The sequence below is a fragment of the Salvelinus namaycush genome, chromosome 18, assembly GCF_016432855.1.
Source record: "Salvelinus namaycush isolate Seneca chromosome 18, SaNama_1.0, whole genome shotgun sequence".
Taxonomy (NCBI): Eukaryota; Metazoa; Chordata; class Actinopteri; order Salmoniformes; family Salmonidae; genus Salvelinus; species Salvelinus namaycush.
In genome coordinates, this window is record NC_052324.1 from 27127652 (window position 1) to 27154661 (window position 27010).

General features: G+C 41.4%; 1 protein-coding gene across 2 annotated transcripts; it reads left to right on the forward strand.

Moving 5' to 3' along the window:
- Positions 1–823: 823 nt before the first annotated feature.
- Positions 824–26681, forward strand: LOC120062764 (syntaxin-binding protein 1-like). Of its 2 annotated transcripts, none has more exons than XM_039012830.1 (19): positions 824–860; positions 4371–4420; positions 5716–5797; positions 6341–6417; positions 6616–6694; positions 6946–7049; positions 8245–8393; positions 8536–8620; positions 9421–9551; positions 10313–10420; positions 10623–10683; positions 10819–10884; positions 20920–21000; positions 22008–22146; positions 22365–22495; positions 22916–22996; positions 23639–23724; positions 24370–24524; positions 26530–26681. In XM_039012830.1, exons 1-19 carry the CDS (start codon positions 824–826, stop codon positions 26601–26603), a joined length of 1776 nt encoding a protein of 591 aa, XP_038868758.1. In that variant the 3' UTR covers positions 26604–26681. The 2 variants fall into 2 exon arrangements, with proteins under 2 accessions (XP_038868758.1, XP_038868759.1); XM_039012831.1 differs by having other exon boundaries at positions 6955–7049.
- Positions 26682–27010: the final 329 nt, after the last annotated feature.

Below are 27010 nucleotides of genomic sequence, written 5' to 3' on the forward strand. Positions count from 1 at the left end.
GAAGAGTTTTTGTATGGAGGTCTTCAGTGTCGAATTTGGTCAACAAAATATGTAATGGCTGATTTGCTACGCGATGATTATTTGATCAAATATACATTTCGTATTCCTTAGCTTGTTACGAGTGTACTGATATAAGTAGGACACGTGACATCCCGGCAACTTTGTGCCTGTTCTTCACGTGTATCTGCCCTCTCATTAGCTAGAATGGTCCCACCTGATCTTGCCTCCTCCCGACTGCTTTCCATTTTTGAATACATTTATTTTCATTGTTAGAGTGGCCACGAGTATCTGGTCAATATAATGGATAATCTGTGCCCATACCTGTTTGAATGCCACGCGCACAAAATGAGACCGAGACCTTTGTTTACCTAGACGTTACTGCCCCCCCCGTGGACATCTCTAGGTAGTTTGATAATGTAGTCAATGTTTATACATTGAATTATGTATTGCACTTGCGCTGAAAATATAAAATGTAAATGTTTAATCATTATTTTTTATTAGGCTCGTGACACAACAAAATTAAAATCTGAAGTAATTTGCCTAAAAACGTTACTTTATTCCAACCCTAATGTAAAATACAGTAACTTTAACTTGATAATTAATACTCTGCAGAAAGCCAAACATATTTGTGTTAATTTAAAAGTTAGGCTATGTAATCATTAGGTATGACAGCCGAAATCGGCATGGTTGTACAGTAGCCTACAGGCAAGGCGGAGGCGTAAAGGATTAGGTCTACAGTATGCTACATCGCTGTATTAGCTGAGGTGGGTTAAGGGAGCGAGAGCGGGGGATTTAGAGACGGGTTCACTACAGAGGCATCACCATGGCACCGCTCGGACTAAAAGCCATTGTGGGAGAAAGTAAGAATATTTATTTGCATTTAACGATCAACCACCGTTATGTAGGCTAGCACTGTGTACTGCGTGGAGGTTTTTCATTTTTGACAGTAGGCTATTCTAAAAGTAATTTAGGCTATTTTAATTTGTTTGAATTACTATTTTATTTATATATCTATTTGTAAATCAAACATTATTTAAGTACATTCTTTTGCCAAAAACTTCTCGAGAAGTAGACATATTGAAAGTAAAAATCTAGTGCGTCCTGCATCCGATACGATTGCACAACGTGCGTAAAGGCGCTCAGTTCTCCTATCTTTCCTATTTCATCTGGTGGTTCCATTTATTATATTTCTCTACTGGATAGCACACTAATTGAAAGTCAATTGAGACACCAATGCAAAGAATGTATCAAAAGTCAATTATATCTTTGCAAGGATGCACACTGACCCACAGTTTATTTTATCCTGTCTGCTAGTAGGTTACAGACTGGCAGGTTGGTGGTCTTGGCTCTTCTGTTAACCTCCTGAGACACAATCGTTGTGGTTGTCTGGCTCAGGCAGACAGGAGAAGCGTAATTATGTGTCCCAAATGGCACCCTATTCCCTATATAGTGCACTTGACCAGAGTCATATGTGCCCATATTGTCCCTGGTCAAAAGTAGTGCACTATACAGGGAATAGGGAACCATTTGAGAGGTAGACATCATCTTTCATTCCAATGCTTCTTGTGAGTTTGTGTTGTCGCTGACTGACATGTTCATGGGGCATTGGGGCAATTACCCCTAGCTAAACCTGTTGGTTAATTGGATAGTGAATTCATTCAATGATAGACGGACAGGTTGCCTCTATAACCCTCAACCCATGTTCAAAACCACATTGTTTGAAAATCAAATCAAAATCAAATCAAATGTTATTGGTCGCATACACATATTTAGAAGATGTTATTGCGGGTGTAGCGAAATGTTTGTATGCCTAGCTCCAATGAAGCATAGGCCTATTTCTGTTTTTTGGTAAGCTTTTGGTTTGTAGGATATATTGTCATGGGTGTTGTTACGTCACATCCTGTGGGACAGAAAGAGCCCAGAAATAGCAGCCCAGTTCTGTGGCGTAAGAGGATTGAAAGAGATTAAGCCTTGTGATTGCTATGTGTCCCTCTCACTGACTCACTCCAGTAGATAGATAGGACAGCTTTTTAATTATATATTTGAAGCTCATACCCCCTCCCTCTACTACCCTCAACATCAGCAAAACAAAGAAACTGATTGTGCACTACAGGAAACAGATGGCCGAGCACGTCCCCATCCACATCGGTGGCTGTAGTGGAGAGGGTCGAGAGCTTCAAGTTCCTCAGTGTCCCCATCACTAAGGAATTAACATGGTCCACACACACACTAACATAGTCGTGAAGAAGGCACAACACTGGCTCTTCCCACTCAGGAGCCTGAAAAGATATGGCATGGGCCCTCAGGTCCTCAAAATGTTCTACAGCTGCACCATTGAGAGCATCTTGACTGGCTGCATCACCGCTTGGTATGGCAACTGCTTGGCATCTGACCGCAAGGTGTTACAGAGGGTAGTGCGTACGGCCCAGTACATCACTGGGGCCAAGCTTCCTGCCATCCAGGACCTACAGTACCAGTCAAAAGTTTTAGAACCTATTCATTAAGATTTTATCTTTTTTTTTGCTATTTTCTACATTGTAAAATAATAGTGAAGATGTCAAAACTATGAAATAACATATGGAATCATATAGTAACCAAAAAAGTGTTTAACAAATCAAAATACATTTTATATTTTAAATTCTTCAAAGTAGCCACCCTTTGCCTTGATAACAGCTTTGCATACTCTTGGCATTCTCTCAACCAGCTTCACCTGGAATGCTTTCCAATAGTGTTGAAGGAGTTCCCACATATGCTGAGCACTTGTTGGCTGCTTTTCCTTCACTCTGTGGACTAACTCATGCAAAACCATCTCAATTGGGTTGAGGTCGGGTGATTGTGGAGGCCAGGTCATCTGATGCAGCACTCCATCACTCTCCTTCTTGGTCAAATAGCCCTTAAACAGCCTGGAAGTGTGTTGGGTAATTTGTCCTGTTGAAAAACAAATGATAGTCCTACTAAGCGCAAACCAGATGGGATGGCGTATCGCTGCAGAATACTGTGGTAGTCATGCTGGTTAAGTGTGCCTTGAATTCTAAATAAATCACTGACAATGTCACCAGCAAAGCACCCCCACACCATCACACCTTCTCCTCCATGCTTCACGGTAGGAACCACACATGCGGAGATCATCCGTTCACCTACTCTGCGTCTCACAAATACTGTACATGGCGGTTGAATCCAAAAATCTAAAATTTGGACTCATCAGACCAAAGGACATATTTCCATCGGTCTAATGTCAATTGCTTGTGTTTCTTGGCCCAAGAAAGTCTCTTTTTCTTATTGGTGGCCTTTTAGTAGTGGTTTCTTTGCAGCAATTCGACCACGAAGGCCTGATTCACGTGGTCTCCTCTGAACAGTTGATGTTGAGATGTGTCTGTTACTTGAACTCTGTGAAGCATTTATTTGGGCAAAAATTTCTGAGGCTGGTAACTCGAGTGAATTGATCCTCTCTGCAGCAGAGGTAACTCTGGGTCTTCCTGTAGCAGTCCTCATGAGAGCTAGTTTCATCATAGCGCTTCATGTTTTTTGCGACTGTACTTGAAGAACTTTCAAAGTTCTTTACATTTTCCGGATTGATTGAGCTTCATGTCTTAAAGTAATGATGGACTGTCATTTCTCTTTGCTTATTTGAGCTGTTCTTGCCATAATATGGACTTGGTCTTTTACCAAATAGGGCTATCTTCTGTATACCACCTCTACCTTTATCACAACACAACTGATTGGCTCGAACACATTAAGAAAGAAAGAAATTAAACAAATTAACTTTTAACAAGGCACACCAGTTAATTGAAATGCATTCCAGGTGACTACCTCATGAAGCTGGTTGAGAGAATGCCAAAAGTGTGAAAGCTGTCATCAAGGCAAAGGGTGGCTACTTTTAAGAATCTCAAATATATTTTTGGGGGGGGGTTACTACATGATTCCATATGTGTTATTTCATAGTTTTGATGTCTTCCCTATTGTTCTACAATTTAGAAAATAGTAATAAAAAAAAGAAAAACCCTTGAATGAGTATGTGTGTCCAAACTTTTGACTGGTTCTGTATATTCTAGGCAGTGTCAGAGGAAGGCCCAGAAATTTGTCAGTCTCCAGTCCCCCAAGTTATAGACTGTTCTCTCTGCTACCACACCTAAGGCTCCTTAACAGCTTCTACCCCCAAGCCGTAAGACTGCTGAACAATTAATTAAATAGTCACCAGGACTATTTACATTAGTAAATTGACTCAGTGCCGGTACCCCCTGTATTTAGCCTCATTATTGTTATGGCATTTACTATCTATGACAAGGGGAAATAGCCTACGATGCTTTTATCACAAAAAAAGTATTCTGTGCAAACTGAAGTGTGCTAATCAATGATTTCTCCCTTTACAGAGATTATGAATGATGTCATCAAGAAGGTACACAAGAAAGGAGAATGGAAGGTATGGGCAGCTTTTACAGTGCCTTCAGAAAGGAAACTGAACAAAAATATAAATGCAACATGCAACAATTTCAAAGATTTTACTGAGTTACAGTTAATATAAGGATATCGGTCAATTGAAATAAGTAAATTAGGCCCTAATCTATGGGTGTCACATGACTGGGCAAGGGTGGGTCTGGCTCCCAATCGGGTGGGCCTATGCCCTCCCAGGCCCACCCATGGATCCACTGGGAAGCCAGGCCCAGCCAATCAGAATGTGGTTTTCCCACAAAAGGGATTTATTACAGACAGAAATACACCTCAGCAGGTGAAGAAGCCAGATGTGGAGGTCCTGGGCTGGCATGGTTAAACGTGGTCTGCGGTTGTAAGCTGGTTGGACGTATGTATTATGGGGATCCATAATAAATACAAATACTGCCAAATTCTCTAAAATGACGTTGGAGGCAGCTTATGGTAGAGAAAATAACATTCAATTCTCTGGCAACAGCTCTGGTGGACATTCCTGCAGTCAGGATGCCAATTGTACGCTCCCTCAAAACTTGAGACATCTGTGGTATTGTGTTGTGTGACAAAGCTGCACATTTTAGAGTGGCCTTTTATTTTCCCCAGCACAAGGTGCACCTGTGTAATGATCATGCTGTTTAATCAGCTTCTTGATATGCCACACCTGTTAGGTGTATGGATTATCTTGGTAAAGGAGAAATGCTTGTTAACAGGGATGTAAACAAATTTGTGCCCAACATTTTAAATAAATAAGCTTTTTGTGGGTATGGGCAATTTCTGGGATCTTTTATTTCAGCTCATGAAACATGGGACCAACACTACATGTTGCGTTTATATTTTTGTTCGGTATAAATTAATACTTTCTGAAGGCACTCCATATCAATGGTTATAAATCACTGTGTCTTAGTTATGAATGACTGCGTCTTGGTTATGAATGACTGCGTCTTGGTTATGAATGACTGCGTCTTGGTTATGAATGACTGCGTCTTGGTTATGAATGACTGCGTCTTGGTTATGAATGACTGCGTCTTGGTTATGAATGACTGCGTCTTGGTTATGAATGACTGGGTCTTGGTTATGAATGACTGCGTCTTGGTTATGAATGACTGCGTCTTGGTTATGAATGACTGCGTCTTGGTTATGAATAACTGGGTCTTGGTTATGAATGACTCTCTGATAGTACATGATAGCGCTGGTCTGCGCCCAAATGGCACCCTATTCTCTATAGAGCGTACTGCTTTTGACTAGAGCCCTTGACATACTGTGACCTGTGTCCTCCCTGCCCTGCCCCAGGTGCTGGTCGTAGACAAGCTGAGCATGAGGATGATGTCATCCTGCTGTAAGATGACAGATATCATGTCAGAGGGCATCACCAGTGAGTACCACTCTGTCAATGTCCCATATATACACACTTCCTGTTCAGCATCACTTAAAGGTGATACACCATGTTTTTTTTTTTTTTTGCATTGTTATTTCAGAAAATGTCAATAATATATCTACAGTAATAATGGAATGATAGCTTTTCACAGTGTTATTTACCCGCCAGAGATTGGCTGTGATATTCTCTTATTGATTTCTCCCACCGGAAAGTTGCTTTGAATTTGTGGCCGTCTTATCTAGTGGCCAATGTCATTTCCTGGTTGCAAAAATGATTTACTGTTCGCTCAATTTCAGTTTATGTGAGAAAACAAGCACTGAATAGTGTTGGGAATCATTGTACCATCTAAATCGCTGTGAAATTAACAAAACATTTTTTTTTACAGCTGTTTGAGGCTGGTGGACCAAAACAAAAAGTTAAAGGCTCAAGTGCGAGTCTCTGCTATGTTACGGAGAAATTGGATGTGGGGGATACATTTTAGGTGTAGCACCTTCAATTGACTAACTGAATGACTGTGCTTTTCTGTCCTCTCCTGTCCAGTTGTTGAAGATATCGGCAAGAAACGGGAGCCTCTCCCTAGCATGGAGGCCATCTACTTAATAACGCCCAATGATGAGGTATGGGGGCCATTTGGTGGATGCTTTCATCCAAAGCATTTTACTGTAGTACATTCATACATTAACATATGGGTTATGAAACCCACAGCTCTAGAGTTGGAAACACCATGCCTTACCATCTAAGCCACACAGGACCACAGACGTTTTGCTTTCTTTGGTAAGATTCTAATGATGTTGCCAATCGTTCCTTCTCCCCAGACTGTGGAGGCACTCATAGATGACTTCAGAGACCCTCGGTCGCCCAGATACAGAGGAGCTCACGTCTTCTTCACTGACAGTGAGTAATATTAGAGAGACACGGGACGACGACGTACCATCGCCCGCTGTATATGTCAATTAGAGTATGGAGCAGTCTGACCGCCTGCTGGTGTACTGGGAACGGACTAGCAGATGAAACGTCAGTCAACTCCTCTTTGACACCATACCAACACTCAACCTTCCACAGTAGAGTATATTGATTTCTATTCTATTTCCCTTTTTCTTTCATCTTTTAATTCATATTTTTTGTCACTCCCCCCTCCCTCACAGCAATCCCAGATTCATTGTTTAATTTGTTGACGAAATCCCGCGCGTCCAAAGCCATGAAGACCTTGACTGAGATCCACATCGCCTTTCTGCCCTATGAGTCTCAGGTCAGAACTTGTCTGACCTTCTGTCTGCCCTTCTGTCTGTCTGTCTGCCCTTCTGTCTGTCTGTCTGGAGAGGGAGAGGGAGAGAAAGACAGAGGGGAGAAAGAGGAGAAAGCACAATTGGAGAGGGGGAGAAATAAACGAAGAGAAGGGGAGGAGTAGAGGAGGGATTGCTGAATGAGCTGGGGTTGTCTCCTCTCTCTCCTGATGGAATGTTCCAGAGCGGAGTGGCTAGAAGGGAGGCCTCCCTCCCTTCTGGCCCGGCTCTAATCCCTCACCTCATTGGCTGATGTAGAAACGTACTGGCCAGTAGCCAATGGGGGGGTGGAGGAGGGTTGTGTGACAAGGGGAAGTTGTTTGCACACCAAATGGGCGATCAACAGATGGGCTCAACCATGTGGAGGTGCCAGTGACAGTGGTGGTGCGTGGGGAAAGAGAGCCTGCCTGACATTATGGTGCAAGTAGAGGAAATGGGAAAGGATGGAGGAGCAGAAATAGGAATTTTCAGATTGGAAATAAACTGTAATTGATGTCATAATGGTGCATTTTGGAAATCCCTCCTATGAAAATACTGAAAGATGTCGCATCTGCTCCTACAGCACTGTACTGTGTTGTCAGTCATTTGGGCAGCACTCAGCGTAATGAAAGAGGATTATATTATCCCCCCCCCCCCCCACACACACTGTTTGACTTCATCTCACACACTGCTACTGTGCCACCTGCACGACCGACCCTGCATGCCTACTGGATAGGGTTGCAAAATTCTGTTAATTTACACCAAATTTCCAGTTTTAGGATTCATGGATTCCTTGCTCATTCGCTCCTGATTACAGGAATATTCCAAATATTCTCGGAAAGTGACCGGAATATTTGGAGTCTAGGCCGGGCAACTGTAAAGGACTTTGTGACAACTATTGATGTAAAAAGAGCCTAATAAAATACATTTGATTAATTATTTCTCTGTGTATGTAGCAGGGGAGGCTGCTGAGGGGAGAACGGCTCATAATAATGGCTGGAACAGAGCTAATGGAATGGTATCAAACACCTGGAAACCATGTGTTTAATGTATTTGATACCATTCCACTGATTCCGCTCCTGTCATTACCCCGAGCCCGTTCTTTCCATTTAAGGTGCCACCAACCTCCTGTGGTATGTATGTCTATTCCCTCTTATATCTGCCTTATGTCTGTGTGTCTAGGTGTTTTCCCTGGACAAGACAGATGCCTTCCAGGACTTCTACAGCCCCTACAAGGCTGACATTAAGCACAACATGTTGGAGCGCTGTGCTGAGCAGATCGCCACTCTCTGCAACACCCTGAAGGAATACCCTGGCGTCAGATACAGAGGGTGAGAGAGAGAGGAAGCACTCTCAGTCACTAGGCTTTCTATTGCGCTGATACACAGCGTTTAACTCATATCGTGTCTAACACCTGTATAGACTGTTGTCTGTTGGAAAGCTAAGAGCCTGTCTGTTGTCTACTTGACTCAGGGAGTACAAAGACTGTGCCACACTGGCTCAGCTCCTGCAGGACAAGCTGGATGGCTACAAGGCAGACAACCCCACCATGGGAGAGGTGAGGCAGGAGAGGAGAGCAGACAACCAGGGTAGGACTCAATTCCATTTCAATTCCAGTCAATTCAGATAGTAAACACAATTTCACATTTTCCTCATTGAAAAACATTGGAGAGAATTAGTCTTGTAATTTCAGTGTACTCCCTGAATTGACTGGAATTTAAATGGAATTGACCTCAACCCTCAAGCCAACCAACCATAATGATTTCACTGGGACAGGGACTTACAAAACACACTGAGCCAGTGAACGGTAAAAGCAGCAGGTTGTGTTAGCGACCCCCTGCTGGGTGTCAACTAACGGTGGCCATTCAACATATAGAAATTACGTCCGATGTTCAGGTCAGAGGCGATAGGATAGCCACCAGCTGGTTATAGCCTTTCGCCGGCATGGTGTGTTTTGTCCTTTAGGTTACATTGAAACACGTCATTACGTAAAACCAATGTAGCACGCACAGACAAAATAATGGAATAGTAGAATCTACAGTTGTTGGAACATTTTGGAGGTTATGTATGAAACTGTAGTAGTGTAGTCGAATCATAATGTAAACACACGTACACTGGCACATGGAACAGTGGTACGATTCAGATGGTAGAGCATGGTGTTTGCAACGCCAGGGTTGTGGGTTCGATTCCTGGGGCCCCCCACACGTAAGATGAGTACACGCATGACTGTAAGTCGCTTTGGATCAAAGCATCTGCTAAATGGCATATATTATAGAAACATATTATTATAAACCTCTTTGTCCAGCCTTTTGCCTTTTGTCTGTTTATATTTCTCCTCTTTCTCTCCGCCCTGCTTAGGGTCCGGACAAGTCTCGCTCCCAGCTCTTGATTCTGGACCGAGGCTTTGACCCGGTCTCTCCCATCCTCCACGAGCTCACCCTCCAAGCCATGGGCTATGACCTGCTGGGCATCGAGAACGACGTCTACAAGTAAACACACACACACACACACACATACAGGCACAGCCTAGCAAGGGGTTCATGGCACCACAAAATGAAATAGAACATATAGGATCTATATCGCTATGTGAACAATAGGATCTATATGGAACAATAGGATCTATATCTCTATGTGAACAATAGGATCTCTATTTCTATGTGAACAATAGGATATCTATCTCTATGTGAACAATAGGATATCTTTATGAACAATAGCATATATATCTCTATGTGAACAATAGGATCTCTATATCTATGTGAACAATAGGATCTCTATCCATATGTGAACAATAGGATATCTATCTCTATGTAAACAATATAATCTCTATCTATATGTGAACAATAAGATCTATATTGAACAATAGTATCTCTATCCATACATTATGTGAATTAAAGGATACCTATCCCTAAGTGAAATAAATTATATCTATGCCTGGCAGCATATCTTTAGGTCCATCTCTTATTTTGTTAGGAAGTCATCCTATACTGTAGTTTCTTGTTTGGTTTGAAATCTAAATATGTTTGCTGTTATGGACTGCTCTCTCTAACCTCTCTCTCTCTCTTTATCATCTCTCTCTCACCTCTCTCTCTCTTTCTCATCTCTCTCTCTTACCTCTCTCATGTCTCATCTCTCTCATCTCTCTCCCATCTCTCGCTTTCTCATCTCCCTTTCCCTCACTTTTCTCTTACCTCTCTCTCTCATATCTCGCTCTCATCTCTCTTTCTCTCACCTTTCTGTGTGTGTGTGTCAGGTATGACACCAGCGGGATGGGGGAGGTCAAGGAGAAGGCGGTGTTGCTGGATGAGGATGATGATCTGTGGATGAGTCTCAGACACAAGCACATTGCAGAAGTCACCACGTGGGTCTCTAACAAATACAAATAGGATGCTCCCTTGGTTCACAGTCACACACACACACACATATATATATATATATATATATATATAACGAGAAAGCACAGACACAAGCGTGCATCATTCTTTAATTAATCTATCGCTCTCACGATCTCTTTCTCGCCCTCTCCCCCTCCCTCCCTCTCTTTCTCACATACATTCAAACAGGGCTGTGACCCGTTCTCTGAAAGAATTCTCATCCACCAAAAAGATGAACACAGGAGAGAAGGTACTGTACTCTAATTTCAGTCTGTATTAGTCCTACAGTACTGCATTATTGACCTGAGATGAGTCCTTTACCCTCTGTATTGTATTGGCTGCTGTGTGTGTCTAACAGTGATGTGCTGTTCTGGGTTTGTTTCAGACCACAATGAAAGACTTGGCTCAGATGCTGAAGAAGATGCCCCAGTATCAGAAAGAGCTGAGCAAGGTAAGCGTGTCTTAAGAGTGTGTCGATGCATGTCCTGTCACAGAATACATTGTAGACAACAAAAAAATTAAGAAAAAACTGCACATCTATCATCTATGTTCGGTTAGAGACCTTTTTCTTGTTAACACTTCACTATCACCAAACACACCCACCATGCTAAGTCTGACAACTGTTCCCCCAGGCAGCTATGACGTATATCGACTGTTCCCCCAGGCAGCTATGACGTATATCGACTGTTCCCCCAGGCAGCTATGACGTATATCGACTGTTCCCCCAGGCAGCTATGACGTATATCGACTGTTCCCCCAGGCAGCTATGACGTATATCGACTGTTCCCCAGGCAGCTATGACGTATATCGACTGTTCCCCCAGGCAGCTATGACGTATATCGACTGTTCCCCCAGGCAGCTATGACGTATATCGACTGTTCCCCCAGGCAGCTATGACGTATATCGACTGTTCCCCCAGGCAGCTATGACGTATATCGACTGTTCCCCCAGGCAGCTATGACGTATATCGACTGTTCCCCCAGGCAGCTATGACGTATATCGACTGTTCCCCCAGGCAGCTATGACGTATATCGACTGTTCCCCCAGGCAGCTATGACGTATATCGACTGTTCCCCCAGGCAGCTATGACGTATATCGACTGTTCCCCCAGGCAGCTATGACGTATATCGACTGTTCCCCCAGGCAGCTATGACGTATATCGACTGTTCCCCCAGGCAGCTATGACGTATATCGACTGTTCCCCCAGGCAGCTATGACGTATATCGACTGTTCCCCCAGGCAGCTATGACGTATATCGACTGTTCCCCCAGGCAGCTATGACGTATATCGACTGTTCCCCCAGGCAGCTATGACGTATATCGACTGTTCCCCCAGGCAGCTATGACGTATATCGACTGTTCCCCCAGGCAGCTATGACGTATATCGACTGTTCCCCCAGGCAGCTATGACGTATATCGACTGTTCCCCCAGGCAGCTATGACGTATATCGACTGTTCCCCCAGGCAGCTATGACGTATATCGACTGTTCCCCCAGGCAGCTATGACGTATATCGACTGTTCCCCCAGGCAGCTATGACGTATATCGACTGTTCCCCCAGGCAGCTATGACGTATATCGACTGTTCCCCCAGGCAGCTATGACGTATATCGACTGTTCCCCCAGGCAGCTATGACGTATATCGACTGTTCCCCCAGGCAGCTATGACGTATATCGACTGTTCCCCCAGGCAGCTATGACGTATATCGACTGTTCCCCCAGGCAGCTATGACGTATATCGACTGTTCCCCCAGGCAGCTATGACGTATATCGACTGTTCCCCCAGGCAGCTATGACGTATATCGACTGTTCCCCCAGGCAGCTATGACGTATATCGACTGTTCCCCCAGGCAGCTATGACGTATATCGACTGTTCCCCCAGGCAGCTATGACGTATATCGACTGTTCCCCCAGGCAGCTATGACGTATATCGACTGTTCCCCCAGGCAGCTATGACGTATATCGACTGTTCCCCCAGGCAGCTATGACGTATATCGACTGTTCCCCCAGGCAGCTATGACGTATATCGACTGTTCCCCCAGGCAGCTATGACGTATATCGACTGTTCCCCCAGGCAGCGATGACGTATATCGACTGTTCCCCCAGGCAGCGATGACGTATATCGACTGTTCCCCCAGGCAGCGATGACGTATATCGACTGTTCCCCCAGGCAGCGATGACGTATATCGACTGTTCCCCCAGGCAGCGATGACGTATATCGACTGTTCCCCCAGGCAGCGATGACGTATATCGACTGTTCCCCCAGGCAGCGATGACGTATATCGACTGTTCCCCCCAGGCAGCGATGACGTATATCGACTGTTCCCCCCCAGGCAGCGATGACGTATATCGACTGTTCCCCCCCAGGCAGCGATGACGTATATCGACTGTTCCCCCAGGCAGCTATGACGTATATCGACTGTTCCCCCAGGCAGCGATGGCGTATATCATGTTGAAGACCTTTACTATGGACTTAGATCCCACACATTCATAGTCCACGAAGGCACAGGTGTCAAACTCATTCCACGGAGGGCCGAGAAGTTGCAGGTTTTCGCTCCTCCCTTGTACTTGATTGATGAATTAAGGTCACTGATTAGTAAGGAACTCCCCTCACCTGGTTGTCTGGGTCTTAATTGAAAGGAAAAAACAAAAACCAGCAGACACTAGGCCCTCCATGGAATGAGTTGACACCCCTGAAGTCTACGGGATTCTGAGGCTTCAGCAATGATACTATACACATTGATACTATACACAATGATACTATACACACTGATACGATACTATACACAATGATACTATACGCACTGATACCATACTATACACAATGATACTATACACACTGATACTATACACAATGATACTATACTCACTGATACCATACTATACACACTGATACTATACATACTGATACTATACACACTGATACTATACACACTGATACTATACACAATGATACTATACTATACACAATGATACTACACACACTGATACTATACTATACACAATGATACTACACACAGATACTATACACAATGATACTATACACACTGATACAATACACTATACACAATGATACTATACACACTGATACAATACACTATACACAATGATACTATACTATACACAATGATACTATACACACTGATACTATACACACTAATACAATACACACTGATACAATACACTATACACAATGATACTATACACACTGATACTATACACACTGATACAATACACTATACACAGTGATACTATACTATACATACTGATACTATACACACTGATACTATACACACTGATACAATATACTATACACAATGATACTATACTATACACACTGATACTATACACACTGATACAATACACATTGATACAATATACACAATGATACTATACTATACACACTGATATTATACACAATGATACTATACACCCTGATACTATACTCACTGATACTATACACAATGATACGATACTATACACACTGATACTATACACACTGATACTATACACAATGATACTATACTCACTGATACAATGATACAATACGCACTGATACAATACACACTGATACAATACACAATGATACTATACTCACTGATACAATATACTATACACACTGATACTATACACACTGATACTATACACAATGATACTATACTCACTGATACAATATACTATACACAATGATACTATACACACTGATACTATACACACTGATACAATACACAATGATACTATACTCACTGATACAATATACTATACACACTGATACTATACACACTGATACTATACACAATGATACTATACTCACTGATACAATATACTATACACAATGATACTATACACACTGATACTATACACACTGATACAATGATACTATACACAATGATACTATACACACTGATATTACACACACTGATACTATACACACTGATACTATACACACTGATACTCTACACACTGATACTATACACACTGATACTCTACACACTGATACTATACACAATGATACTATACACACTGATATTACACACACTGATACTATACACAATGATACTATACACACTGATACTATACACACTGATACTCTACACACTGATACTCTACACACTGATATTACACACACTGATACTATACACACTGATACTATACACACTGATATTACACACACTGATACTATACACAATGATACTATACACACTGATACTATACACACTGATACTCTACACACTGATACTCTACACACTGATACTATACACACTGATACTATACACACTGATACTCTACACAATGATACTATACACACTGATATTACACACACTGATACTATACACAATGATACTATACACACTGATATTACACACACTGATACTATACACACTGATACTATAGACACTGATACTCTACACACTGATACTATACACAATGATACTATACACACTGATACTATGCACAATGATACTATACACACTGATACTATACACACTGATACAATATACTCTACACACTGATACTATACACACTGATACTATACACACTGATACTCTACACACTGATACTATGCACAATGATACTATACACACTGATAAATATACTATACACACTGATACTATACACACTGATACAATATACTATACACACTGATACTATACACACTGATACTATACACACTGATACAATATACTATACACACTGATACTATACACACTGATACAATATACTATACACACTGATACTATACACACTGACACTATACACACTGATACAATATACTATACACACTGATACTATACACACTGATACAATATACTATACACACTGATACTATACACACTGATACAATATACTATACACACTGATACAATATACTATACACACTGATACTATACACACTGATACTATACACACTGATACTATACACACTGATACTATACACACTGATACTATATACTATACACACTGATACTATACACACTGATACTATATACTATACACACTGATACTATACATGCTGATACTATACACACTGATACTATATACTATACACACTGATACTATACACACTGATACTATACACACTGATACTATATACTATACACACTGATACTATACACACTGATACTATACACACTGATACTATACACACTGATACTATATACTATACACACTGATACTATACATGCTGATACTATACACACTGATACTATATACTATACACACTGATACTATACACACTGATACTATACACACTGATACTCTACACACTGATACTCTACACACTGATACTCTACTATACACACTTATACTATATACTATACACACTGATACTATACACACTGATACTATACACACTGATACTATATACTATACACACTGATACTATACACACTGATACTATACACACTGATACTATATACTATACACACTGATACTATACATGCTGATACTATACACACTGATACTATATACTATACACACTGATACTCTACACACTGATACTCTACACACTGATACTCTACACACTGATACTATACTATACACACTGATACTATACACACTGATACTATACACAATGATACTATACACACTGATACAATATACTATACACACTGATACTCTACACACTGATACTCTACACACTGATACTCTACTATACACACTGATACTATACTATACACACTGATACTATACACACTGATACTATACACAATGATACTATACACACTGATACTATACACACTGATACTATACACACTGATACTATATACTATACACACTGATACTATACACACTGATACTATACACACTGATACTATATACTATACACACTGATACTATACATGCTGATACTATACACACTGATACTATATACTATACACACTGATACTCTACACACTGATACTCTACACACTGATACTCTACACACTGATACTATACTATACACACTGATACTATACACACTGATACTATACACAATGATACTATACACACTGATACAATATACTATACACACTGATACTCTACACACTGATACTCTACACACTGATACTCTACTATACACACTGATACTATACTATACACACTGATACTATACACACTGATACTATACACAATGATACTATACACACTGATACTCTACACACTGATACTATACACACTGATACAATATACTATACACACTGATACTATACACACTGATACTATACACACTGATACTATATACTATACACCCTGATACTATACACACTGATACAATATACTATACACACTGATACTATACACACTGATACAATATACTATACACACTGATACTATACACACTGATACAATATACTATACACACTGATACAATATACTATACACACTGATACAATATACTATACACACTGATACTATACACACTGATACTATACACACTGACACTATACACACTGATACTATACACTATACACGCTGATACTATACACACTGATACTATACACACTGATACTCTACACACTGATACTCTACACACTGACACTATACACACTGATACTATACACACTGATACTCTACACACTGATACTATACACACTGATACTCTACACACTGATACTATACACACTGATACTATACACACTGATACTATACACACTGATACTATACACAATGATACTCTACACACTGATACTATACACACTGATACTATACACACTGATACTATACACACTGATACTATACACACTGATACTCTACACACTGATACTCTACACACTGATACTCTACACACTGATACTCTACACACTGATACTCTACACACTGATACTCTACACACTGATACTATACACACTGATACTCTACACACTGATACTCTACACACTGACACTATACACACTGACACTATACACACTGATACTCTACACACTGATACTCTACACAATATACTATACACACTGATACTATACACACTGACACTATACACACTGATACTATACACTATACACGCTGATACTATACACACTGATACTATACACACTGATACTATACACACTGATACTATACACACTGATACTCTACACACTGATACTATACACACTGATACTCTACACACTGATACTCTACACACTGATACTCTACACACTGATACTATACACACTGATACTCTACACAATATACTATACACACTGATACTATACACACTGATACTATACACACTGACACTATACACACTGATACTATACACTATACACGCTGATACTATACACACTGATACTATACACACTGATACTCTACACACTGACACTATACACACTGATACTATACACACTGATACTCTACACACTGATACTCTACACACTGACACTATACACACTGATACTATACACACTGATACTATACACACTGATACTCTACACACTGATACTCTACACACTGACACTATACACACTGATACTATACACTATACACGCTGATACTATACACACTGATACTCTACACGCTGATACTATACACACTGATACTCTACACACTGATACTCTACACACTGATACTATACACACTGATACAATATACTATACACACTGATACTATACACACTGATACAATATACTATACACACTGATACTATACACACTGATACAATATACTATACACACTGATACAATATACTATACACACTGATACAATATACTATACACACTGATACTATACACACTGATACTATACACACTGACACTATACACACTGATACTATACACTATACACGCTGATACTATACACACTGATACTATACACGCTGATACTATACACACTGACACTCTACACACTGATACTATACACACTGATACTATACACACTGATACTATACACACTGATACTCTACACACTGATACTATACACACTGATACTCTACACACTGATACTATACACACTGATACTCTACACACTGATACTCTACACACTGATACTCTACACACTGACACTATACACAATGATACTATACACAATGATACTCTACACACTGATACTATACACACTGATACTCTACACACTGATACTATACACACTGATACTCTACACACTGATACTATACACACTGATACTCTACACACTGATACTCTACACACTGATACTCTACACACTGACACTCTACACACTGATACTCTACACACTGATACTCTACACACTGATACTCTACACACTGATACTCTACACACTGATACTCTACACACATACTCTACACACTGATACTCTACACACTGATACTCTACACACTGATACTCTACACACTGATACTCTACACACTGACACTATACACAATGATACTATACACACTGATACTATACACACTGATACTATACACACTGATACTCTACACACTGATACTATACACACTGATACTCTACACACTGATACTCTACACACTGATACTCTACACACTGATACTCTACACACTGATACTCTACTATACACACTGATACTATACACACTGATACTATACACACTGATACTCTACACACTGATACTCTACACACTGATACTCTACACACTGATACTATACACACTGATACTCTACACACTGATACTCTACACACTGATACTCTACACACTGATACTCTACACACTGATAATCTACACACTGATACTCTACACACTGATACTCTACTATACACACTGATACTATACACACTGATACTCTACACACTGATACTCTACACACTGATACTCTACACACTGATACTCTACACACTGATACTCTACTATACACACTGATACTCTACACACTGATACTCTACACACTGATACTATACACACTGATACTATACACGCTGATACTATACACGCTGACACTCTACACACTGATACTATACACACTGATACTATACACACTGATACTATACACACTGATACTCTACACACTGATACTATACACACTGATACTCTACACACTGATACTCTACACACTGATACTCTACACACTGATACTCTACACACTGATACTATACACAATGACACTATACACAATGATACTATACACAATGATACTCTACACACTGATACTATACACACTGATACTATACACACTGATACTCTACACACTGATACTCTACACACTGATACTATACACACTGATACTCTACACACTGATACTCTACACACTGATACTCTACACACTGACACTCTACACACTGATACTCTACACACTGATACTCTACACACTGATACTCTACACACTGATACTCTACACACTGATACTCTACACACATACTCTACACACTGATACTCTACACACTGATACTCTACACACTGATACTCTACACACTGATACTCTACACACTGACACTATACACAATGATACTATACACACTGATACTATACACACTGATACTATACACACTGATACTCTACACACTGATACTATACACACTGATACTCTACACACTGATACTCTACACACTGATACTCTACACACTGATACTCTACACACTGATACTCTACACACTGATACTCTACTATACACACTGATACTATACACACTGATACTATACACACTGATACTCTACACACTGATACTCTACACACTGATACTCTACACACTGATACTCTACACACTGATACTCTACACACTGATACTCTACACACTGATACTCTACACACTGATACTCTACACACTGATACTCTACACACTGATACTCTACACACTGATACTCTACTATACACACTGATACTATACACACTGATACTCTACACACTGATACTCTACACACTGATACTCTACACACTGATACTCTACACACTGATACTCTACTATACACACTGATACTCTACACACTGATACTCTACACACTGATACTCTACACACTGATACTCTACACACTGATACTCTACTATACACAATGATACTATACACACTGATACTCTACACACTGATACTCTACACACTGATACTCTACACACTGATACTCTACTCTACACACTGATACTCTACACACTGATACTCTACACACTGATACTCTACACACTGATACTCTACACACTGATACTCTACACACTGATACTCTACACACTGATACTCTACACACTGATACTCTACACACTGATACTCTACACACTGATACTATACACACTGATACTATACACACTGATACTCTACACACTGATACTATACACACTGATACTATACACACTGATACTCTACTATACACACTGATACTCTACACACTGATACTCTACTATACACACTGATACTCTACACACTGATACTCTACTATACACACTGATACTATACTATACACACTGATACTATACATGCTTATAGTCTGCATCCCAAATGGCTATCTATGTATTCTCTATAATAGGACACATTTTTGGCCCTGGTCAAATAGCGCACTATATAAGGAATAGGGTGCCATTTGGGATGTTGACATAGTATGCACACTTAACCGACTACAGTCTTCTGACTTTACCGCTGACCATCTGCGTGTGTACAATTCTCCCTGTGTTTCAGTACTCCACTCACCTCCACCTGGCTGAGGACTGTATGAACCGTTATCAGGGCACCGTGGACAAGCTGTGTCGTGTGGAGCAGGTAACACAATGTACCTGTGTTCTATGTTCAGTACCCTACTCCTCAGTTCAAAGACCAAAGACTATGAGACGCTTGAAAATGAAGGCCAGAGAATTTACAGGTGCTGATTGCTGAGACCAATCGGCACAGAGTGGACTAGTACAACTTGATGCTATTTGTAGGAGCTCCAGTGAATTGGAGTACACTTGTTTTAAATGGGTACTCCGGGTATACACTGAGTGCACAAAATATTAAGAATGCCTGCTCTTTCCATGACATACACTGAACAGGTGAATCCAGGTGAAAGCTATGATCCCTTGTTGATGTCACTCATCAAATCCACTTCAATCAGTGTAGATGAAGGGGAGGAGACAGGTTAAAGAAGGATTATTAATCCTTGAGACATGGATTGTGTATGTGTGCCATTCAGAGAGTGAATGGGCAAGACAAAAGATTTAAGTGCTTTTGAACGTGGTATGGAAGTAGGTGCCAGGCGAACCGCTTTGTGTCAAGAACTGCAACGCTGCTGGGTTTTGCACACTCAACAGTTTCCTGTGTGTATCAAGAATGTTCCACCACCCAAAGGACATCCAGACAACTTGACACAACTGTGGGAAGCATTGGCGTCAACATGGGCCAGCATCCCTGTGGAACGCTTTCGACACCTTGTAGAGTCCATGTCCGACGAATTGAGGATGTTCTAATGGCCAATGTGGGGGTGCAACTCAATATTAGGAAGTTGTTCTTAATGTTTTGTCCACTCAGTCTATATCTAACCATCTAATCCATATCTAACCATCACTACCATATCTAACCATCTGCGCTACTCGGGGCTTCCGTGATTGGGAGTCCAAAAGGGCGGCGCACAATTGGCCCAGCATCGTTAGGGTTTGGACGGTGTAGGCCGTCATTGTAAATAACAATTTGTTCTTAACTGCCTTAACTAGTTAAATAAAGGTTAAATAAATATTTTAAATAAAATGAAACCCTGTGCCCCTCCCCTGTCTTTGCCCCTTGCCCTACCCCAGGACCTAGCGATGGGTACGGATGCAGAGGGAGAGAAGATCAAGGACCCCATGAGGGCCATCGTGCCCGTCCTGCTGGACAAAGACGTCACTGTCTTCGACAAGATTCGCATCATCCTCCTCTATATCTTCATGAAGAACGGTGAGAGATAAATCCCTTTTCTGTGTGTCTGTAGTTTACTATGTACAATACTATGTACTAATGCAGGGTTTCCCAAACTCTGTTTTGGTTTTTGCCCTAGCACTACACAGCTGATTCAAGTAATCAGCTAATCATCAAGCTTTGATTTGGGTGTGTGCATGTTTCTGCGTGTGTGTGTGTGTTTTCGGTGCATGTGTCTGTATTTGTGCATGTGTCAGGTGTTTCGGAGGAGAACCTGTGTAAGCTCCTCCAGCATGCTAACATCCCTCCCGAGGACAGTGACATCATCTCCAACATGGCCCATATGGGCATGCCCATCATCTCAGAGGTTAGCTCCTATAGGAACATAGTAACACCAGGACCTGTATTCATTAGGCACCGAGCGGAAGAAAATTTACTGAACAGGGAGGTACTACAAACTAATTTGTCCAATAAGAAACACTTGGTTTTATTTTCTGTTGCAAAACGTTTTGCTACATTTTGCTACAGTGTGCTCTAATGAATATGAACCATTGTGGAACCATCACACAACTCTCTCACACAATTGAGTAGAAACACTTTAACATGTGGATTGGGGATCCATCTTTGAATAGAGGCATGAATAAGATATCCTCGGTGGTTATATGCTGTCTGTGTCCAACTGAAGAGTATTTGAGTGCATCCGTCATCTACTCGAAGCACTTTGAGAGTCCTTATGTAATGAACAGCATTCCTAATAAAATAATAATAATGATTCATTTTCTAGGGGAATCCGACCCGCAAGGTGAAGAAGACTGACCGGAAGGAGAGAGTGAGTGAGCAGACCTACCAGCTGTCCCGATGGACCCCTCTTATCAAGGACATCATGGAGGCATGTCCAGTCTGCTATCCTAAACTGTTATATATTGGATTTGATTAGAAAGTAGGGTCTATCCTACAGTAGTTTAGTGTGGGTGGATACTAAGTTAAGACTGACAGGAAAAGAGTGGTTTCTAGCTTTTAGGGTTAGGGTTGATCCAGGGTGTGGACATGAAGCTAGGGTGTGGACATGGGGTTAGGGTTGATCCAGGGTGTGGACATGGGGTTAGGGTTGAGCCAGGGTGTGGACATTAAGCTAGGGTTAGTTCACTGACCCTATTTTGTTTCTCCTCAGGATGGGTCAGGGTTAGTTCACTGACCCTGTTTTGTTTCTCCTCAGGATGGGTCAGGGTTATTTCACTGACCCTGTTTTGTTTCTCCTCAGGATGGGTCAGGCTTAGTTCACTGACCCTGTTTTGTTTCTCCTCAGGATGGGTCAGGGTTAGTTCACTGACCTTGTTTTGTTTCTCCTCAGGATGGGTCAGGGTTAGTTCACTGACCCTGTTTTGTTTCTCCTCAGGATGGGTCAGGCTTAGTTCACTGACCCTGTTTTGTTTCTCCTCAGGATGGGTCAGGCTTAGTTCACTGACCCTGTTTTGTTTCTCCTCAGGATGGGTCAGGGTTAGTTCACTGACCCTGTTTTGTTTCTCCTCAGGATGCCATTGAGGACAAACTGGATCCAAAGCAGTACCCCTACATCTCCCAACGAACTGCCTCCACTCACTCCAGCGCTCCATCAAGGTATGCAAGTAAACTATATGAATTGTACATCCCCTCTGTAGTCTGTCACTTCTGAGTTTCCAATGACTTACTGGAATTATTAATTTTAGCTTCTAGTGGAGGTAGGAACGGCCTCAATATTTAATTGGACAGTTCATCTGTTCTACACTACAAACTATCAACAGACTATCAGTAACATGTCAACTGCATGTCTGTTGACTTTCAACAAGAAAGTGGCTGTAGTCAAGAAATTGACGGACACTATGAAAGCTCCATCCAAGTTTATTCACCCTTTGGGTCAATACAGCTGCATAAGACAAAAGACATATTCACACGAGCACTGATATTTAACCCTTATGCTGAGTCTCCTCCTACACATCTGAACAGCCAATGCATCTCTGCTGCTCTTCCTTACTTCATCTGACCTGACCTCTGCCCCAAAGTGCTCACTCCTCCCCAACTCACAGCTGTCATGTTGACTCGCACCAGACTGTGTCCTTTTTCCTCCCATAGGATCCCTGATGTCTAACAATAACATATCCTGACAGAATGTAAATGTCATACATTCCCCTCTCTCCCTCAGCGACATGAATAAGTATATTTCATATTTACAGAACCCAACACCATATAAAGTGTTACTTGAATGTCCTGCCCTCCTCATTACAGTGCCCGGTACGGAAACTGGCACAAGAACAAGGGCCCCACAGAGATGAAGACTGGTCCTCGGGTCATCGTCTTCATCATCGGAGGCATGACCTTTAGTGAGATGCGCTGCGTCTACGAAGTCACACAGGCCAATGGCAAATGGGAGGCCATCATTGGTGAGTTGGCAGCATGGGTGGGGTGAAATGTCATGGTCATAACTGTACGTCCGACGTAGAATCCACTCGTTGCCGGACTTGAGAATTATACTCGTTGCACCACGTAGCCCTTTTATGTACATTCTACCTGGATATACATTGTACACCTAGTAGGGAGCAGGCATAGGGTGTACAACCAGAACTATATTGCAGGGAAAAGGGAGATATCTTCTCCAACTAAATATCCTGAATCATCCTGGCATGGCGATACTTAGGAAATCATTAGAATATACTGTTGAAATCCTATAGTTCTATTCCACTGTGGCTGACTCAGCTGCTGCTGGATGGAATCTGCTTTGTGTGCTCAGATCAGATGGTGTTTCTGAGAAAACATCAGAGACAGGATATATGTGCTGTTGTGACAACAGGGAATGGATACCATGCAGGTTCAGGCAGAGGACACAGTCGACTATGTGTTAGTACTCCCTGTATATAGCCATGTTATTTTTGCTCGTTATTGGACTGCCATTTTTGTCATTAACATTTATCTTTCAGGGGAACCCAAGACCTCCCCCAGAAAACAGACTTATTGAGATACAATGTGAAATGAGCATGCAGCATTTGTCCCACTCCCTCCATAGGCTCCACCCACATGCTCACTCCCACCAAATACCTGAAGGAGCTGCAGCACCCTGACTTCCTGGACCCCAACGCTGCCCCTGAGGAACCAGAGCCGGCCCTCGCAGAATGAGAACACACACTGAAAAGTAAAGATGGTCGTTGTGATGTGAAGCCCCTCTCTCAGCCTCCTCTCACCACGTACCCTCCACTGGCCCAGGACTCTTAGTCCCCTGTGTTGCGTCCCAAATGGAACCCTTTTCCTTCTACAGTGAACTACTTTTGACCAGGACCCATAGGGATCCATCCTCCATCCTGTTGTTCCATGGTTCAGTCGTTTGGACCCATGGAGATCCACACTGTGACTCCCCTGTTTGTGATCCATCCTGTTGTTCCATTGTTCAGTCGTTTGGACCCATGGAGATCCACACTGTGACTCCCCTGTTTGTGATCCATCCTGTTGTTCCATTGTTCAGTCGGTTGGACCCATGGAGATCCACACTGTGACTCCCCTGTTTGTGATCCAGTCAGTTGTTCCATGTTCCCACCTCTATTCCCTCCATGTCATTGTATACCTGGTCTGTGGTGCTGTCATCTATTCTGTTTATCTTGTGTGCACTCTCTGTATCTGTCCTTGGTATGCTACGTGTAGACCACAGGAGGCTGCTGAAGGGAGGACGGCTCATAATAATGGCCGGAATGGAGCTAATGGAATGCCATCAAACACCTGGAAACAATGTGTTTGATGAATTTGATACCATTCCCCTGATTCCACTCCATCCATTACCACGTGCCCGTCCTCCCCAATTAAGGTACCACCAACCTCCTGTGATGTAGACAGTTGTCAAAAGCTCCCCTTTTCTGTGGAGAATTTAGTCTTTGAGAAAAAAATATCTCTGTCCATCCATTCGATATCAAACTCTCTGTTGAAGCACTTCTTGTATGATTGTTTGTCAAAACAACCGTTTGACAGAGGGGTTGATATATATGGATAAATATTTATTTTTCCTCAGACACTATATGCCAATGAAACATTTCTTCATAGATGTTATTTTTACTGGGCCTTTTTGCACCTCCATCGTTTTTATGTCTGCCATTTGACATGGTTTAGAGGAGCAGCACCTATGGTCGATTTCTGCTGTGCATATCATGGTGACTGATGCAGAAATGTTATATTTCCGTGAATATGATACTCTTTCCTGGACTAAAAGCTGAACCCATGTCTTTATATGGGATTTCTAATGTCTGTGTATTTCTGTCTATCATTCCCATTTGGAACTGAAGGCCTACTGTACTTTAATTTAGCAGATGAATCAAGTCTTCAATGATATGTTAATTCTTTGATATGTTCCAAGTTATTCAACTACTCTAATTCTCTCTCTCTGTTTCTCCCCGTCTCTCTCTGCAGGATCAACCAATATCTTCACCCCTACAAGCCTTCTTCAAACTCTCAAAGACCTGGATAAACAAGCAGAGGTTTAAGCAGAACCCCCTGGCTGTAGCTGTCCCTCTCTTAACTAGCTGTCCCTCTCTTAACTAGCTGTCCCTCTCTTAACTAGCTGTCCCTCTCTTAACTAGCTGTTCTTCTCTTAACTAGCTGTCCTTCTCTTAACTCCCTCAGCCGGCATATTCTACTCAAGACGTCCATACCAAACCCCTTCTACTCTATATATAAGACAATAAAGAAAATGGCTCTGTCTATTTCAAATATATCAAAGTCATGTATTCAGATATCATTTTTTTTTAATAAGATAATTTAAAGCCATACCACCAAAAAACACCATGTTTTACCTACTGTACATAAACCCTGATGACTGTATAGTAATAATATAATTTCAATTTGTTTGTCAGATTGAAGGGAAGAGTAGAGTCTGTGATGGATGACTGAT